Here is a 20,946-nt window from a genome sequence, read left to right on the forward strand (position 1 = left end):
CCACAACAAGAGAGGCCACGATAGTGAGAGGCCCGTGCACCGCAATGAAGAGTGGCCCCCGCTTGCCGCAACTAGAGAAAGCCCTCGCACAGAAATGAAGACCCAACACAGCCAAAAATAAATAAATTAATTAATTAATTTAAAAAAAAACAAAACTGTCATGGTTGAGGAGAATCTTTGGAGTTGGTCTCTGGACACAAGTCCACCTTCTTCACAGATTGCCAGCTCTTCTGATTAAAGCACCTTTCTTTTCTACTGATGCTTGCCTCTCAAATTAGTGGCTTATGAATGGCAAGCAGCCAAACCTGGGTTCAGTTACATTACTATTGCAAAAAGATTACAACTCATTGAAGACTCAGATGATGGTTTGCATTTTTTAGCAATAAAGTATTTTTTACTTAAGGTGTGTAAGTTGCTTTTTTAGACATAATGTTATTGCACACTTTATAGACTACAGTATAGTATAAACATAATGTTTAAATGCACTAGAAAACCAAAAAATTTGTGTCACTCACTTTATTGCAATATTCACTGTATTGCAGTGGTCTGGATATCTCCACAGTATCTTAAAGGTATGCCTGTATCCTTAACTTTTCACACTCTACTTAGAATTAATATCATACCACTTCACACAAAAAAATGTAGAAAACTTCCATCCATATAAGTCCATCTAAACACCTCCCTTTATGCTATAGGTGTCATATGGATCATATCTACACACATTATAAACCCCACAAGACAATGTTATAATTTCTCATAAAATATCATTTCTATTTTTAAGAAATTAAGAAGAAAAACTAGTTACTGATATTTACTCCAATATTTACCATTTCTGATGTTCTTCATTTCTTCTTGAGGATCCAAGTGTCTGTTAATATTTCCTTTCTACCTGGAGAACTTCTTTTAGAATATCTTGTGGTGCATATCTTATGCTGATAAATTTTTTAGTTTTCTTTCATATCAGAATGTCTTTATTTTGTCTTTATTCTTGAAGGAAATTTTTATTTGATATAAAATTCTAGGTTGACAATTTCTTCCCCAGCATTTTAAAGATGTTGTTCCACTGTCTCTGACCTCCATAGTTTCTAATGGAAGTCATCAAAAGCTAATCATTGTTCCCCTGTATTTAATGTCATTTTTCTCTGGCTGCCTTCTAGATTTCCTCTTTACCTTAGGTTTTTAGCAGTTTGACTACAATGTGCCTAAGCAGTTGTTTTCTTGTATTTATTCTGCTTGCATTTAACTGAGCTTCTTGAATCTGTAAATTTATATCTTCACCCCAGATTGGGAAATTTTCAGTCATTATTTATTCAAAAGATTTTCTGCCCATTATCTCTCCTTGCCTTCTGGGATTCCAATTAGAAATATGTTAGAAAGCTTGTTATAGCTCTACAAATTCTTAAGTCTCTGTTTCTTTACTTCTGTCATTTTCTATTCTTCACCTTGGGTAATTTCAAGTTCTCTGGCTCTTTGCTCTGTTATCTCCATTCTGCTATTAAGCTCTTTAGGTTAATTTTTTTATGTAAGATACTGTCTTTTTTAGTTCTAGAATTTAAATTTGGTACATTTTTTATGGTTTCTATTTCTCTGCTGATATTCCTTATCCTTTCATTCATTATGAACATATTTTTTTTACCTCATTTGCCCCAAAGTTATAGTTATAGTTCTTGCTTTAAAGCCCTTGTCTGCTAATTCCAACAGCTGGGTCATATTGGGGTTGCTATCTGTTGATGGTTTTTTTCTCTTGAGGATAGGTCAATATTTCCTCATTCATCACTTTGAGATGGTATCCTGGACCTTATGGATTTTGTTTCTGAAGAGTGTTGATATTTTTGTTTTAGCAGGAAATTACCTTGGTTGGACTCAAACTATAAACTTGAATCTCAGTTCAGTACCCTATCATTAGGAAGCTTGTGGTTTTCTCTGCAAATGTATGGTTCAGAGGCCAGTCAGAGATTTGGGCAGAATTTATACACAGAACTTGAAACTTGGGGCTATACCAATCTAGTTCTCAGTGGGATTCGTTTTTCATTTTCCAGCAGTAATGCTTGCCCTAAACTCTGCCATCTGGTTCTTCTGGCCAGAAAGACTGTGGGTTTTCTATCAGAATTTTAGTCATCCAATGCAGCACTAACTTTACCTGTCCTAAAGCTGATAGCCATTCTTTAAAAAGAAAGAAAAAAAAAATTTTTTAAAACAGGAAATTCTCTCCATTTTGGACCCTCTTCCAAGTTTTGTCTCCCCTCTATAATCTTTCTGACTTTTTTTCACTCTCTAGGACCTTCAAATAGTTGTGTTACATATTTTGTTCAGAATGTATTATTGTTGTCTGCAAGAAGGTCATTTGACTAGGAGCCTACTCAGCCACATCAGAAGAAGTTTTAGTTTTTAATAGAGGAATGTAACCCATTTATATTTCCTGTCATTGACAAGGAATGCCTGATCTTGTTTCACGCTTTTTATTTTTTATTTTTATTTTTTGCTGTTTCTTCTGCTTTCTAGTTTTTGCTCTAAGAAATATTTTTACTTTGATCCCTTGTCTTTTCTAGTAATTTGAAAAGTAGAAGGTGTATCTTAAATTCCAAAATACTTGACTCTATATTACCCTAGTTATCAGCGCCACAAATAATGATACTGTCACTCAGGATCTGTAAACCCTCTCTCCAAGGGGAACAAAATTCACAAATATATAAGCAAGCAGTAACTACAAATATTCACTTATACTCAATTCATTGTTATGATCAATTTTCTTATTTCAACCACTTCTTTTTAATAAGTTCACATTTTAAGACCTCTTTCCTCCAGAGGACTTACTTAATTTTTTTAAAATCATTTCATTCTTGGGCTTCCCTGATGGTGCAGTGGTTAAGAATCCACCTGACAATGCAGGGGACACGGGTTTGAGCCCTGGTCCAGAAAGATCCCATATGCCGTGGAGCAACTAAGCCCGTGCGCCACAACTACTGAGCCTGCACTTTAGAGCCCACAAGCCACAACTACTGAGCCTGAGTGCCACAACTACTGAAGCCCGTGTCCCTAGAGCCCGTGCTCCACAACAAGAGAAGCCACACAATGAGAAGCCTGCACACCACAACGAAGAGTAGCCCCTGCTCGTCACAACTAGAGAAAGCCCGCAAGGAGCAATGAAAACCCAATGCAGCCAAAAATAAAATAAATTAATTTTTTTAAAAAATCATTTCATTCTTTATTCTCTTTCTACACATTGGCAGAGCTTCTTAAGTTGCTTCCCTTATCACTGATTTCATTTTCTATAGTTTTAATTCTACACTTCAGTGCTTCAAATGCTGATTTTAATTGATTTAATTTAATTAATTTAAACCCCTTTATGTCATGTAGCTTTCTTTAATTTCATCTAATTTCTCAGTAAAAAGGTTTTCAACTAATCTGTTTGTCTTCTCTCAGCTTAGATCTTCTATATCACAGAGTCTATGTTTTCCTGATTTTTAAAGAATACAAAACAGAAATCTTCTAATGCTTACTTACTTCTCTTTCCTACTTATCGTTCCCATATTAGGGTATTTTCTATTCACATAACCTTGAAAAAGGAGTGGTATGACTAATCTTGGAGAACCCCTCTAATCAAGATATGTGGTGATTCCCTTCCCTATCCACCTAGTTGTTCTTATACTGTCTGTAATGTAGTTCAATGTTTAAAAGTGATAATTGACATCCTTGCCTTGTTCATTCTTGCAGTAGATATACCACAGTGTCCCCAATAAGCATATTTCTGACTTTTGAACTGATATACATATATTTGGTTTCATATTAAGAAACTTTCCATCTATTTACATGTTATGGAGTGATTCTATCAAGATGTTGGATTTTGCCAAATGCTCTTTCAAGCTTTTATGGCGAACATCAATAGATTTTTTTTCTTCCTAAAAATATTAATATGATAAATTACATTAGTGTGTGTGTGTGTGTGCATGCACCAACTTTCTAGTGATATCCAGTCTTTTATTTACTATAGATACATTGGCTTGAGTTAGAATCACACAGTGTCGTTGCCTAATAATCTAAGTAAGGCAGACTTATTCTTGGACATTCTAATGCTATCTATAGCATTTTCATTATAATAAATAGCAAATTAAAAACTAGAAAGTCCACAATGCACTCTTCAGTCAATAGGGGACTTTTTTCCTTTAGCACTTTGTGTTTTACTGTCAAAGAAGCATAGTCATTTCAAGTTACATATTCTTTTTCCCCATAAAAATATATTCTTATTTTTGATTGAATAAGTCCTTAAGTTTAATTATTAATTTCAATTTAATTAACTTAACCTACCAGTCTATTATTAATCTGTTCTTAGGGTCTCCATGCACTTAAATCTATAATATTGCTTTTCCCTACTAGAATATCATGAAATTAACAATTTTTTTCCAGAACCTAAAAAGTGAGTAGCATATATATGATATTTTAATTGTGGATTTTTGTTTCTGGCTCTTCTAATGACCTGACAGTATAATCTTTGAAAAGTAAAAATATGTCTATTTGTACATGAGCCATATAACCTAAATGACAAAAATGCTAAATAAATCATTTACTTGAGATTTTATAAAAATACAAAATTGAATATAAACTATCTCTAGATATAGTTTATCTAAAAATTTCCCAGCAATTTCCTACTCCTATGGATCCTCTTTGCTTCAAGTTTAAGAACCTTAACCAGATTACCCTAGAAAATATAAAATAGCACTACAAATGTTGTGTTACAAATGTTTAAAAAATACTAAACATATTTTGAGCTTGCCAGAAAGTAGGAAAATCCCTGCAGATCAGTAAACAAATAGGAAGCTAAAAGCTAAAGTTGTAATCATGAACTGACACTGGTTTGAGATTTTAACAACTACACGGTGTACAGGATGAGGCCTTGGACCCAAGCAAGGCAGGACTTAGAAGTGAGGACTAGAAAAAAACAGTGACATAAAGGCAGTCACTCTTTGGTACCTTATTCCCTTCACCCCCTCAAGTATTGCTTCCCTTTCTTTTCTTCTACCGGACTTTCCCAGACCACTCTCCTCCATAGCTATTTTCTCTGCTAAGTTCCTAAATTCTGGTGTTGCTTTTACTTGGTTATCAATTGTTTTCTATTAAAATTATTAATTATTTATTAAATGTTTCTGATCATTTTCTATTAAAATTAATAATTTATTTGTCTATAAATTGACAATTAAGTTATTAACTGAGAAAAGATGAGTGTTTGTAATCTCCACCAACAATAACCCCTATTCTTGTCCAGGAAATTGATGCATTATAACTAGAAATGGAAGGAATGAGATGAATAATGTGGAAGAAAATTAAACACAGCAGCTAAAGAGTTAACAGAGGGGAAGAAAATACAGTGTTCTTGTCCACTGGGCAACATCTTCTGGACTTCTAACCTCCAGATCATTCTGTCTTTATTGAATGAAGGCACCACTACCCACCCAGTTGTACAGGCCAGAAATTTAGAAATTGTCCTTTCCCTTTTCCTCAGTACCCAACCTATAACAAGGTGCTATCCATTTTACTTCTTAACTATCTTTCAAATCTATCCTCTCTATATACTATATCAGGTTTTCTCAACCTCAGAACTATTAATATTTTGGGCTAGATAGTTCTTTGTTGTGGGGAGTATCCCTATACACTACAGGATGTTTTGGCAGAATTCTTGGCTTCTACCTACTAGATGCCAGTAGCAGCACCAAACCCCCCATCCTGTCTAGTGATAACCAAAGATGTCTCGAACATTGCCAAATATCCCTTGGTTTGCAAAACAGCCCCCCAGTTGAGAATCACTGCCTTATACCAAGTTATTATCATTTCTTGCCCAGTATACTGCAATAGCTTCCTAGTGTGTCTCCCTGAATCCACCATATCACTGCATCCCATCCTGTAACCCATTCTCCATACGATAACCAGAGTGATATTCCAAATCCAATCTTATCAGTCCCTGCCTAAAGCACTACAGTGGCTCCCCATTTCTCTTAGAATAAAATCCAAAATCCTTACTACTGCTTTATAAGGTCCTAGCTCTCACTTCTCCAGATTCATCTTGTACCTCACTGTATCCTACTTCCCCTACTTCACTGCACTCTAGCCACACTGGCTACCTTTCAGTTCCTCAAGTGGGTCATTCTCTCTCCAACCATTGGGCTTTGCCTCAACCCTCTGCCAGGAAGGTTCTTCTCCCACTTCTCATAACACTCTTAGAATAAGTAGATGCTATTTTTAAAATAATAATAACTATCTGGGGGCTGTAGATTAAAAGCTGTAACCAAAGAAAAAGTTGAATGCATTCTGATGGCTGGAAAAGAGGACACACTGTATCTGGGACAGAGTAGACAAAGATTAGTGATGACCAACAAGGAGAAAAGATAGAGGACAATGTGTCAAAAGAGTCACAAAACCTACTTTCTAGACCCTGTTCTATCACTCACTATCCATTTGATTTGTTTTTAATCTATATACAGGAAAATTAACTTTTTTGTTGTCCAGTTCTATGAGTTTAACACATGTAACGACCAGTACAATCGGGACACAAAACAGTTCCAAAACCCAAAATTCTCTGGTGCTGGCCCTTCGTGGTCAAACACCTCCCCACACCAGCCCTTGGCAACAACTGACCCATTCTTTGTCCTACACTTTTTCCTTTTCCTGAGATTCATACTTAATCTCTCTGAGTCTTGTTTCTTCAGTCATGAAATTATACACACACACACACACACACACACACACACACACACACACACACATACACACACACACACACACACACCATGAGGAGATGGTATATATACATACCATCTTCTTTATATTAAAATATTAAGCTACTTATGATGATTGTCTGTCATGGCTAAAAAACCTGGTGTATGTTAAACATCCTGTCTAGGTTCATATTTAGAAAAGGCTTTCTTTGAATTTGTGGCTAATGCCCAATTTTTGGAATTCTGCATCTTAGACTTTCAGTCTTCTCCAGAAGGATGGCTCCATCTCGGATTTCTGTGTGCTACCTTGGTGGGCCTGTAACTTTGCTTAGTCCTACAAAGCTATGAGCTCCAGAATGTTCCTAACCTCTCCTGTGGTTGTCCTTCCTCAGTGGACCACACTGCAGTAGCTTGAGCAGCTGACTGCAATTTTCTTTTCAGCAGTATTTGCTGGGGGGTGGGGGGGGGGGCGTTCCAAGCTTGTTCTAGCACTTTGCTCTTTATGAACATAGCTTATCATTGAATGTCTAAAGGTAATACTGAAGATACTGTTAAGTGAACAGTCAACTGGAGGAGAGTCAAGCCTCACATCCCCATTGATGATCTAATATGAAAAACTCACTGCCTTGTCTCATAGAGTTGTTACACTAATAAATCACAAGAATGCTATATATAACATTATAAGGATTTTAATAAATGCATCTGACAAAATCATTCATAATTCTCTTATAGTGTAACAGATTAGGTATAACTGTAATTGTTTGAATAACTAGGTCTTAAGGTATTGATTAACTAATTAACGTCTCCCTAAAGTAAGGCCTCTAATGGTATACTACAGGAGTCTAAACTTGGCCCTACCCTATTTACACATTTTAGTTAATGAATGGCTGAAGACATAGAAGCACGATTACTAAGTTTATAAATGTCATAGCTAGTAAGGGTAGCTAAAAATAATTTATTAGAATCATACTTCAAAAAATATCAACATAAATCAATAATATGGAACAACGTAGACAAAATAATAAGCTGAAATGTAATAGGAAGAAAAAAGAGATCAACTACAAATATATAGAAAGAGAGAGACCTAGTTTGACAAAAGCTCACATAGTAATATCTGGGCATATTAGTAGATTACAAATTCATTATAAGTCATTAATGTGACATGACTTAATTTAAAAAGAAAAAACTCACACTATTACATTGCTCTTTTCAGGTTCAGTTATAAACTCCATGTTACCAATTCCAGTGGTCAATTCTCAACCTCATTTTTCACCTCCTAGCAGCATTTAACAAAGGTGATCATCCATCGTTTTTGTACCACTTTCCTTTTCCTTGCTTGACATTCTCTTGGCTCTCCTCCTACTCACTGGCTGCTCTTACCAGCTTCCTTTAGGACTGATGACTCCCAAATTTATATCTCCAGTCCAAACCATTCCATTGAAATCCAAACTCTTAAATGCATCAGCCTCATAATCGTAGAAACCCTACTTCCCTACCCAAATTAGCTTTTCCTATAGTCTTCCCCATCTCAGTAAACAGCAATTTTATCCTTCCAATTGCTCAGGCCAAAATCTTTGAGTAGTTCTTGATCTTTTTTTTTTTTCCATACCCCATATTCATTCCATCAGTAAATCCTTTTGACTCTGTCTACAAAATCTGACCACTCCTACCCACCTGTGCTGCTCCATCATGTCCCCTCGGGATTGTTACAGTCATCTCCTAAATGGTCTCCCTACTTCCAACCTTGAAACCTCATCCCCACAATCTATTCTCAGTACTGCAGCCAGAGAGATCCTTTAAGAACACACATTTATTCAACATTCATTCTAAGACTATTTACTGAGATCCATCCATGTGCAAGGCACTGTTTCAGGTGCTTAAAATATGTATATCTGTGAACAGAAGAGATAAAAGTTGCTGCCCTCCTGAAGCTTTTACATCCTGGCAGAGGACAGATAATAAACTATATATATAGTAAATAAGTAAACTACATGGTGGCTCCATAAGTGCTATGTGAAAAAAATAGAGCAGGTAAAGAGAAGTGGTGCCGGGAAAAAAGAGCATGGGTTGTAGATTTAAATGGGAGATGAGTCTAGGCTTCATTGGCAAAGTAACCTTTGAGCAAAGACCCGAAAGAGGTAAGAACTTAGCCATGCAGGTATCTGGCAGAATAGCATTCCAGTCAGATGTTAATATTAAGAATGCATAAAGTATTATTTTGGGTTCCTTCAACCTTCAACTGACCACATGATGGGCTGAAAGACACAAAATTTAAACTTGTTGTTTTTATCTATATATTCTTGTATTTTAATTCTTAAATAATGCCCTAATAAGCCACAAGTGCTTTTTCAGAAATGATAAATGAAGTATCAGAAACCACTTATGCAGGAAAGCTTTAAGTCTTTATCCAAGATTCAGTTAGGAACTTTTTCTTTCATTTCATTGAATTTCTTTTATGGCCCATAAAATGCAGTTAGAGAGGCCTGTATTTTTTTGATATGCACACATGGCATATCTAATACTCAGGGAAAAACTGCAAGTGCATCAAACATGGGAGATCACCTGGATTTAGCTTGCTAAGAATATAAACATTTTTCAAATATTATACAAATACCGACTGATTTTTCAGATTAAGTTAGTTATAAAACGTAGGATAAAGCAAAGTAATCAGATTTATTAACACAATAAAATGAGTCCAAAATTATGAATTTTTAAAAGCTTGTTCGTTTCTACCTAATTGGATAAGACGCTACAGCACAATGTTTGTTTTTACCTTCCGGTGGCCTGTTGGATGTTGCCACAACGACGACCCCGTTTTTGAACAGATTTTCAAAAAGCTGTTTCAGAATCATGGCATCAGCAATGTCAGTGACCTGTGGACAGCAATACATTTGTTTTATTTTAATTTCACTTCTGCTCTAACAAATTTGCTAATGGTTCATCCTTTTTTTTTTTTTAAAGATAGAAGTGAATTCCAAGAGAAAAATTCTAATTATTATGAAGAAAAGAGTAGATAATTAAAAGCATGAAAGCCTGCAGTCTTTAAACTTGACTCTTCTTTTTTGCTAGCCTATCATTTCTATGCAAATTATCAAATGATTCTATGTTAACTTATTTTATAGAACTACAGGTGGAAAGCACAGATAATTGTCCTAAACATCTAGGAAGTCTAACTAATTAGAACTAACATGACCAACTCCCCCCTCCTACTCCCATCACAGCCTCCCTCCGGAATAAAGAGGAGAGAGAGAAAAAGAAAAAAAAAAAAAAAACACAGGCTATTTGAGATTTCTAATACCTTTCTGGCAAAGGTCCCTGAAAAGGTGACTTTAAATGGTCATGGGACTTTAGAAATAAGGACAAGTAGCCAGTGAGACATAATCAGCTGCTGTTGAAAATAGAATGATATGACATAGATACTATTGTGCAATTGTTGCACAAAACAATTCAACAGATGGCCCATCACAAAAATAAGCAATTTCATTGTTCTTTTTAAGTGCCTTCTATTACTGTCCATGAATAATCAAAAGGCACTGCAGTCACTTCCAGCACAGCCAGCCTCTGCTAACCTTCCCAAACACAAATATTCCTTCTACCAAAAAAAAAAAAAAACCTTACAAGAATGGTTAACACAGTGCTTAAAAAAAAAAAGCTTCTGACAAAACCAGAAATGCATAATGCAGATAAAACTATTTCATCTAAGTTACAGAGATACATATAACCACTGATCTTTTCTAAAATTATTTTTAAAAATCCACAATTAGCAAGTAAGCTTAATGGTAACTTTTTAAAAAGCTTTTTAAAATCCCCCAAAATAGAGTGAGGCTCAAGAGGGAGGGGATATGGGGATACACGTATGCATATAGCTGATTCACTTTGTTGTACAGCAGAAACTAACACAACATTGTAAAGCATTTATACTCCAATAGAGATGTGAAAAAAAAACTAAAATAAAAATAAAATACAGAGCTCCCGAAAAAAAAAATCCCCAAAAATACAGAAATTAGGGAGGGAATGAAGTTGTCTTCAAAAAATAAATATATAGTGAAGATTGATGTTAATCATTGCACCTTCCTCTAAGAATATAATAACATGGGTTTTAGATACTCCCAATGTAAAAATGCTTTGATCTTCCTTTAACAGCACATTTTAGATAATCTCAATAAAACTTATTTTATATTCACAAAATATATCACATAATATATATCACATTGTTATTTTTAAACCATGTTAAAGTACACAGAAACTAGTGGAATTCTTTCAAATTAGATCGTAATACTGAAAGTTGCCATCTAAATGGTTATAACACTATGAACAACAACAACATGGGTGACAGAGGTCTAAATCACTTTTCTCTTTCAGCTGATATCTTACTCAAAAGTTTAATTATTTCCTTTCCGCCTGAACAAAACCAAACCAAACCGGGATATGGGAATGAATGTGCAGATCTTTTTTTTTTTGCTGTTTCAGGCTATAACTTTAAAACATTAACTAAAAAACTACTGAAGATTCCTTAAATTAAAAAGACTTCAGGAACTTACAAAGTGGTGATTAAAATGAAAAGGAAAGTGGTACTGATATTATTTAATTTGGAGCTTAGGATCACTGTCAAATTTTGCTTCCGCCAAAACACTCACAGAGAAGGCCCTTTTCAAATGCTTAAACACCAGTGGCATTTCTGATGAGAGGACAGAACAAGCTTGCAAATTTTAGAAGCAACTGCACTTTTAAATTGGATTCCCAATACACTGACTTTTAAAAAGAATGATATCAATTAAAATTACCCAATTTTAGAGAATAAAAATGATCATTTGACTATCTCGCTGAGGTTCTTGAAAAAAATAAAAATAGCTTTTGTGCCCTAAGGTTCAGAAAAGTGAAGGGACGTTTAGCTTATAACACTGTACAAAGGTTTAAACTGAAAGTTGAAGAAAGCAAACAATAAGGACTTGTGGTTGAATTATAATTTGTTGTTTTTGTATTACAGAATGTTTTTGCTCTAGCAGAGCAAATTAACTTGGAGAAGCTATGGCTAATTAATAAAGCAGGAGTCACTTGGTGTAGCCGGGTGCCAATGTATACTCTTTTGATCTTGTCCCCGCACTTGTTCAGCTTTGCTGGGGAACAGCAATTTTACAGTATAAGTGAACAGAAGACAATTGGCCACACATTCTTGAAGAGCGAGCTTTTTCAGCACCCAGCATTTCATTACCACCAGGAACAAAAAAGAAGGCTACAGATTACCACTAAGGGTAGTCTGCTAATACAGAGAGTGGAGACATTTCATTAGCATTAAAGAGAGAAGATTTTTTTATGACCTAGAGTTGCTTTCCATTATGACTCACTTAAGTTAAAAAAGGAAAAAAAAAAATCTAACGGTTAATTTACATGTGTAAGTGCTTGAGTCTCAGTCATCCACTGATTGGTACAGTGCCATGTAATGAGTGACAAACATAAGCATGCATTATTAGTAATTAGTATTAGCACAGAAATAAGCATCTATTTTTATTAGCAGTTTTTAATAGCTTTGCTGTTTTATAAAAACGGTCAAAACTATTTTTTAAATGATATTGATAGCTTACAGAGGAGAATTCTGAATGATATTCTGCTCATCAGAATTCTTTTTTTCTTGGGAGGGGCCATATTAGTAAAACATCTATCCAGTGTCCCTAAAAAGAGACCTGAAAAAATAACATTTTTTAAAAATTCGGTCTCCTTCAGTATTCTGATATCTTCAGAATCACAAATGGTTTAATAAGAAATGTTAATATTCAAAGAGAATATAATGAAGACGCTAAAGAAAACTTTATTCTTTTATTTCAGTAATTAAAACACATAAAAACATCCTATCTACAAATTTCTCAAACAAGATAAGAATACTGTATCTATCACACGTAAAACTGAAATGCTACACTTAGTAAAGATGACCAAGCTAATGAGGAATACCTTCTGCAAATGTAATCCGAATGCTACGAAAACATAATCTTAAAAATGCCCTAAATTCAAGAGAAAAGACTATATTCTTGTTTTTAAGCAGCAACAATTCCCATTCATCCCCCTAGTAAAATAAATATTATATTAATTAACACCACCTAATGACCAATAATAACTAGTTAAAAATCAAGACCACTAATAGGATTCAATTTGAAAAGTGAAGTGGTGATTGCAGACATACTGTTGTTAAGATTAAAGTGCCTAAAAAATTCTTTGCTAGTAAATCAGCAATGTATCGTACTAGGCTTAATAGGCTTAAGGATAATTTTTAGGTTCCATCATTAAAACATCTACTAAAAGCCCACCCAGTTCTAGGTCTGTATATTTAAACACATAATAGAAGACATATAGCAAAGAGAACACGTAACATAGCTTTTACTACTAGTGAATAAGAGCACTGATGATGGATTCAAACGTAGTTACCAGCTGTATGACCTCGGAAAAGTCACTTAACCTCTCTGACCCTTAATTCCCTCATCAATCCAATAAAGGCAGTAATAACAACTACTCTGCAAAATCGTTACGATACATACAGTAAATCCTCAAAAAATGTTAATTATGACTGTTACCTATATATGTTACGTATGCTAGGTTAAGTCCATATTATTTACATATAGCTATACAGAATTTTAGCTGTAGATGGAATGATACATAGCATAGTACAGTAGTTAGGAACACAGAAAGCACACAGTAAACAGTAGCTAATATTATTACAGAATATACTAATAGATAAAATAAAAGCTTTCTAATAAATAAATGGGCATTGAATCAAACAGTTCATAAAAGATGGATATTAACAGTAAGCAAATAGATATGAAAAAAAATCAACCATAATAATACTTAAAGAAATATACATTAAAACAATGAGATCCTATTTTTCACCTATTAAATTAGACAAAAATATGAAGATAACTTAGAATGTTGACAGGAAAAAATGCAGGTTGTTAAATATAAGGGAAGTGGGACTTAGTTGGGGGACTACTTCAATAGTTATCATTTGGTACTAAGATTTATTCATTCATCCGTTTACTCATTATTATTGTTCATTAATTCATTCTCGAGCACTGTTCTAGACATTTCAGATACGTCAATTAGCAACACAAAGATTCCTGCCTTCAAGTTTACATTCCTGTAGAGAAATAATGATAATAAGCAAAAAATACAATAAATAAGTAAATATATGTCAGAAGGCAATATATGCTATGAAAAAAAAGGAGGGTAAGGGGCATTAGAAGAGTGGGGGTCAATGGCAAATTGCAATTTTAAACAGGGTATAGGCCTTGTTAAGGAAGTAACTGAGCAAAGATCTGAAGAAGTAAGGGAGTTATCCTGATGGACATGTGGGGGAGGTTATTCCATGCAGAAAGTGCAAAGGCTTGGCTTGTTTGTTCTAAATTGTACAGATGTTGGGGGCCAGAGTGCTGGTACAGCAATATTCTGGGGTATCATTTTACCCTTTTGATTTTTAGAAAAGGGGGACAAGTAGAGATCTGGACTTGTAATTAATCCAGTTTTGATGTGCTAGAGGAGCTTCTCTAAGACCAGTGAAAGATAGTCCAGGATACTAAAACTAGGAAATCTAGGCTCTGCTCAGTGATCACTCTGCCCTTAGGGGACACATTCTTGCCCTTAGATTCTCGCTTTCCCTGGCTCTTCTCCAAAAGGGGTGTATGCAAATATTGGTGTTTTCTTGCATGCAGTGGTAAGCTCCAAGGTTCAAGTTTGGTACTTCAGGGGAAACAAAACAGCAAGATTATTAACATTTTTCATTCTAGGACATTTAGGCCAACTTTGCTCAAGGGAAGAGGGTCAACTCTAACATACTAGAACGCTACACTGAAATTTGTGAGCAAATAAAAGCAATCAATTTGTTTTTCAGTCTTGTTCTGTTGTCTCTGTGCATATTTTCTTCAGCGCCCTGGTGAGAAAGAAGCATTTGGTATAACACCCACTATTAACTACGGTTCCCTAATCTATGAAGAAAATAGGATTGGAAAAAGTAGGGAGCATTGAGTGAATCTGAAAGTATAGGAGATAATGTTAGAGAGGAAGCAGGGGGGTTTGAGCAAGGGGAATGACACCAACTTATATAGCATAATATATCCCACCTTCAAGTTTAAGCCCTTTTAAGTTGGGTTTTCTGTTACCTGCAGCCAAAAGCTTCCTACTAGATACCTCATCTCTTTGCTTTTCTTGGGCTTTGGTTCATCAGGTAAACCTTCCATTAGAGGTAACAGATTTTATATTAAGGAAGGTGAGATTTCCTCACAGTACTCCTATTTATTCTATCTTTTCTAGATCATAGGGAAATCCTTCTTGACACAAAAGATAAGAGCAAAACATGAATTGAATAGTTCCTTTCTCATCAAGACTCTTTGCAAGAAACAGGCACAGGAGATTCAGCTAAACATAAGGGGTTTATACTTGAGACCTCAGGATGGAACAGCACTGAAAGCACCTCCTGGGAACAGGAACTGGAGATTGGCATGAATATATATTTATACCATGTACCAATATATATTTATACAGGTAGCTCTGCAGCTGTCTAGGGAGCACCCTGGTACTCCTCCTCCTAATGTGATTCAGCTACTTCCTATGTCTCTTTGTTCCTGTCTCATTACTAAGAGGGCACTTCCCTCTGCATCTTTTAGTTCAAATACATGAGAAAAAGTATATGATTGGCTCAACCCCCAGGCCACACCACACAAGTCCAAGGTTGTTGACAAGCTTGTGGACTGGCTACTCATAGATCAGATATCCAGACACGATCCATTTGGCTGTGGGACAGATAGGGTTCTGTCGTATGGAATAAGGCTCTTTAAGACAACTGGGATGAATGAGTAAGTGAATGAATGAATATCAAACCAACTCTGGATAAGGCAAGAGAAGACAGACAGAGCCATCACATCCACTTTCTTCTCTTCGTTAGCAAGAAACATTTTATAAGCAAGAGGTCTGTCTCCCTCTTGATCTCCCTTACACATCCTTAATATATAATTTGAAAAATCCTTTTTGTTGCCTTACATTTCTTTTACAAGATTTGGTTCATCCTGATAGATAGTTGCTTTTGTTTCCTTCTTCCCAACCATGTATCAATCTTCTAAAATCTGAACTCAATGGAGAATGCCCAGAGCAACCAGACAGGTTTCTGTTAGGACCTCACTATCAGGGTGGCATTATGACTTTCATGGGCCCTTTAACCTTCAGAAGCCCCTTCCTCAATTAAAAAATAAATTTACTTAAAAATATATATATATAAATATACATATATACATAAATTATATTTTATAACTGTATTGGTATAAGACAAATATAGTACAGATGCAGACAGATACAGGCTGGATTCATTATTGACATATTCATTTCTTCTTCAAATTTTAAAAGAATTTAAATTAAAATATTTTCATGGGCCCCTAAAACTATCATGGACCCTCAGCACCATACTGATGGTGCCTAATGGGTAATTTGGCCCTGCTTGCCATAAATCTTCTCAGGATCTGCTTTGTACAACCATACTTTTAACTTTTCCTAACCTTCTTAAACAGTCTTGCCAATGGTCCTCATGTCACAGAAACATGCCACTCATTTCTCTGAATGTTTTAAAATTTACATTTTTTAAGTTAAGGGTAATGAGTTTTACCTGATACCTAAGAAATTCTGATGCCTTTATATTCCTCATATACATGATGGAAATAACAGTAACTATTTAATAGAATTAAATGAAGTAAGGATGTAAAAACACTTGGCAAACCATTAATTACTTTACAAAGGTTGGGTATTAATATACTTTTAAAATTTTAATTTCAATACCTTAATCAAAAATTTAACTGTGATGGATGAAGGAACAAGATAAAACCCCAGAAAAACAACTAAATGAAGTGGACATAGGCAACCTTCCAGAAAAATGATAGTGAAGATGATCCAGGACCTTGGAAAAAGAATGGAGGCAAAGATCGAGAAGATGCAAGAAATGTTTAACAAAGACCTAGAAGAATTAAAGAACAAACACCTAGAAGAAATAAAGAACAAACAAACAGAGATGAACAATACAATAACTGAAATGAAAAATACACTAGAAGGAATCTATAGCAGAATAACTGAGGCAGAAGAACGGATAAGTGACCTGGAAGACAGAATGGTGGAATTCACTGACACGGAACAGAATAAAGAAAAAAGAATGAAAAGAAATGAAGACAGCCTAACAGGCCTCTGGGACAACATTAAACGTGACAACATTTGCATTATAGGGGTCCCAGAAGGAGAAGAGAGAGAGAAAGAACCCAAGAAAATATTTGAAGAGATTATAGTCAAAAACTTCCCTAACATGGGAAAGTAAATAGCCACCCAAGTCCAGGAAGTGCAGAGAGTCCCATACAGGATAAACCCAAGGAGAAACACGCCGAGACACACAGTAATCAAATTGACAAAACTTAAAGACAAGGAAAAATTATTGAAAGCAACAAGGGAAAAACGACAAATAACATACAACGGAACTCCCATAAGGTTAACAACTGATTTCTCAGCAGAAGGGAGTGGCATGATATATTTAAAGTGATGAAAGGGAAGAACCTACAACCAAGATTACTCTATCTGGCAAGGATCTCATTCAGATTCGACAGAGAAATCAAAAGTTTTACAGACAAGCAAAAGCTAAGAGAATTCAGCACCAGCAAACCAGCTCTACAACAAATGTTAAAGGAACATCTCTAAGGAAACATAACAGAAGAAAAGGACCTACAAAAACAAACCCATAATAATTAAGAAAATGGTAATAGGAACATACATATCGATAATTACCTTAAACATGAATGGATTAAATGCTCCAACCAAAAGACAGGCTTGCTGAATAGATACAAAAACAAGAGCCCTATATATGCTGTCTGCAAGAGATCAACTTCAGACCTCGGGACACATACAGACTGAAAGTGAGGGGATGGAAAAAGATATTCCATGCAAATGGAAATCAAAAGAAAGCTGGAGTAGCTATACTCATATCAGATAAAATAGACTTTAAAACAAAGAATATTACAAGAGACAAGGAAGGACACTACATAATGATCAAGGAATCAATCCAAGAAGAAGATATAACAATTATAAATATATATGCACCCAACATAGGAGCACCTCAATACATAAGGCAACTGCTAACAGCTATAAAAGAGGAAATCGACAGTAACACAATAATAGTGGGGGACTTTAACATCTCACTTACACCAATGGACAGATCATCCAAACAGAAAATTAATAAGGAAACACAAGCTTTAAATGACACAGTAGACCAGATAGATTTAATTGATATTTATAGGACATTCCATCCAAAAACAGCAGACTACACTTTCTTCTCAAGTGCGCGTGGAACATTCTCCAGGATAGATCACATCCTGGGTCACAAATCAAGCCTCAGTAAATTTAAGAAAATTGAAATCATATCAAGCATCTTTTCTGACCACAACGCTATGAGACTAGATATCAATTACAGGGGAGAAAACGTAAAAAACACATGGAGGCTAAACAATACGTTACTAAATAACCAAGAGATCACTGAAGAAATCAAAAAATACCTAGAGACAAATGACAACGAAAACACGATGATCCAAAACCTGTGGAATGCAGCAAAAGCAGTTCTAAGAGGGAAGTTTATAGCAATACAAGCTTACCTCAAGAAACAAGAAAATTCTCAAATAAACAATCTACCTTTACACCTAAAGGAACTAAAGAAAGAAGAACAAACAAAACCCAAAGTTAGCAGAAGGAAAGAAATCATAAAGATCAGAGCAGAAATAAATGAAATAGAAACAAAGAAAACAATAGCAAAGATCAATAAAACTAAAAGCTGGTTCTTTGAGAAGATAAACATTAGCCAGACTCATCAAGAAAAAGAGGGAGAGGACTCAAATCAATAAAATTAGAAATGAAAAAGGAGAAGTTACAACAGACATGACAGAAATACAAAGCATCATAAGAGACTACTACAAGCAACTCTATGCCAATAAAATGGACAACCTGGAAGAAATGGACAAATTCTTAGAAAGGTATAACCTTCCAAGACTGAACCAGGAAGAAACAGAAAATATGAACAGACCAATCACAAGTAATGAAATTGAAACTGTGATTAAAAATCTTCCAATGAACAAAAGTCCAGGACCAGATGGCTTCACAGGTGAATTCTATTAAACATTTAGAGAAGAGCTAACACTCATCCTTCTCAAACTCTCCCAAAAAATTGCAGAGGAAGGAACACTCCCAAACTCATTCTATGAGGCCACCATCACCCTGATACCAAAACCAGACAAAGATACTACAAAAAAAGAAAATTACAGACAATATCACTGATGAATACAGATGCAAAAATCCTCAACAAAACACTAGCAAACAGAATCCAACAACACATTAAAAGGATCATACACCACGTTCAAGTGGGATTTATCCCAGGGATGCAAGGATTCTTCAATATACGCAAATCAATCAATGTGATACACCATATTAACAAATTGAAGAATAAAAACCATATGAAAAAAAAAATTTAACTGTGACAAATACCTGATAACTGTGGCAAAAGGAGAAGGTCCTGAGTCGTGTATAAGTTTATTTTGCTTTAAAAAGTTGACACAATACAAGTAACATATAGAAATAGTGCTTTGTTCACATCACTTGTTTCCCTGTTTCAATAAAACTTCTGTTTCTAAATGGAAAAAAACATTTAACTGTGTCGATTCAACTTTGTTTAGAGATATTTTGGTTAAAAGACTCATAATAAGAAACCAAGAGAAATGGCCTTCACTGATTCAACACTGACTTTTGTTGTTAAAGTCCACATAACTGCTAACTTGGTGCTATTTTTAGAACTAAATGAGGCCCTTCTCTTTCTGCAGTACACCGGTGTACTTAGTATACCTTCAGAGTAGCAGAGGAACATCTCTTTTCCATAAGCCTTTCTTTTGAAGACCTTTGTAGTTCTACAATACAAAGTGCGAGTGCCAGGCCGTCTGAATATGATTGAAGGGAGAAAGAAATAAAAATTCCTCCTCCCCACATGGTTCAGTATAACACCATTCCTGGTAAAAATTCTCCTTTCTCCTCTATCATAAATCGAGACCACTGTTAGCTATGAGTATCGAGTTGCTAGAGGAGACCTACATGCCTCATTTGCGATACAGGCATCCTGGACACATCATCTTTCCACTAACCCAGGTTTTTAAGCACAGAAGAACAGGAGATAACTCACTACCAATTTAAACGCATAATTTCAGAGAATCTTAAAACTGGAAGAAACTCTAAAATTCAACTAGGGCAATTTCCTCACTTCATTACAAATACACTGTGAGGCTTAGATGAGATGTATGAATCACTCAGGGCCTGCCTCAGGGTAGGCATATAACAAATGTTAGTCTGCTACTCCTGAAAGTTCTCTGGGCCTTTATTCTAGGCAATGAGACAGGAGTTTCTGCACTCAGCCCCAGAAATATTTTTTCAAAAGCTTTGGGTGTGATGTCGTTTTTAAGCTTATATTCAGTCCTTGTGGATTTTTCTATTTTCATTCCAATAATCAATTGCTCTTATGGTAAGCATCTTAGAAAAACCAACTATTACATTTCATAACTACTAAAAAGAGCAGTCAAATAAAGAGAAAGTAATTCTTAACCTAGAGTATCTTCTATTATTATTATTATTGTTATTGTTATATTATTATTTATTACTACTATTATAACACTGGGCATGACATAGGATACAGAATAAGCATAAGACATGGTGTTTGCTTTGATGTGTTGTTCTCATAAGAAATAAAGATCAGGAAATAATGTACTACCAATTTAAACGCACAATTTTGAATCCTAAAACTAGAATAAACTTTAAAATTTCAACTGGGAAAAAGAAATTTCAACTAGGGCAATTCTCTTCCTTCATCACAGATAAGTGGTGAAGCTTAAATGAGATGTGTGAATCACCTGTTTTTTTTTAATAACACTTTTGAAAAACAGTCTAACATCTTTAAAGACATTATTTTGTAATAATTATATTATCTCCATCGTGGTGTAGGGGAAATGTGAATCCGTTGACTAGAAAATAGGGGTAGGCAAACTTCCTATAGAAGGCAGAATAGTAAATATTTTAGGCTTTGCAAGCCATATACGGTGTCTGTTACATTTTCTTTTTCTTTTTTTTTTTAATAGTAATCTTTTATTTATTTATTTATTTTAATAATTATTTTTGGCTGTGTTGGGTCTTCGTTTCTGTGCGAGGGCTT

At 35.0% G+C, this 20,946-nt stretch overlaps 1 protein-coding gene across 9 annotated transcripts in view; it reads right to left on the reverse strand.

Moving 5' to 3' along the window:
* Nucleotides 1-20,946, reverse strand: part of AFG1L (AFG1 like ATPase) — a 260,517-nt gene that overhangs the window by 150,457 nt on the left and 89,114 nt on the right. For all 9 annotated transcript variants that reach the window (XM_082404818.1, XM_082404817.1, XM_082404816.1 and 6 more), the window contains one exon: nt 9,481-9,580. In XM_082404818.1, the coding sequence (XP_082260944.1) occupies nt 9,481-9,580 (100 nt within the window). The remainder of the gene's footprint in view (nt 1-9,480; nt 9,581-20,946) is intronic.

The sequence above is a fragment of the Balaenoptera borealis genome (assembly GCF_965194805.1).
Source record: "Balaenoptera borealis genome assembly, chromosome: 9".
In the NCBI taxonomy this organism is placed as follows: domain Eukaryota; kingdom Metazoa; phylum Chordata; class Mammalia; order Artiodactyla; family Balaenopteridae; genus Balaenoptera; species Balaenoptera borealis.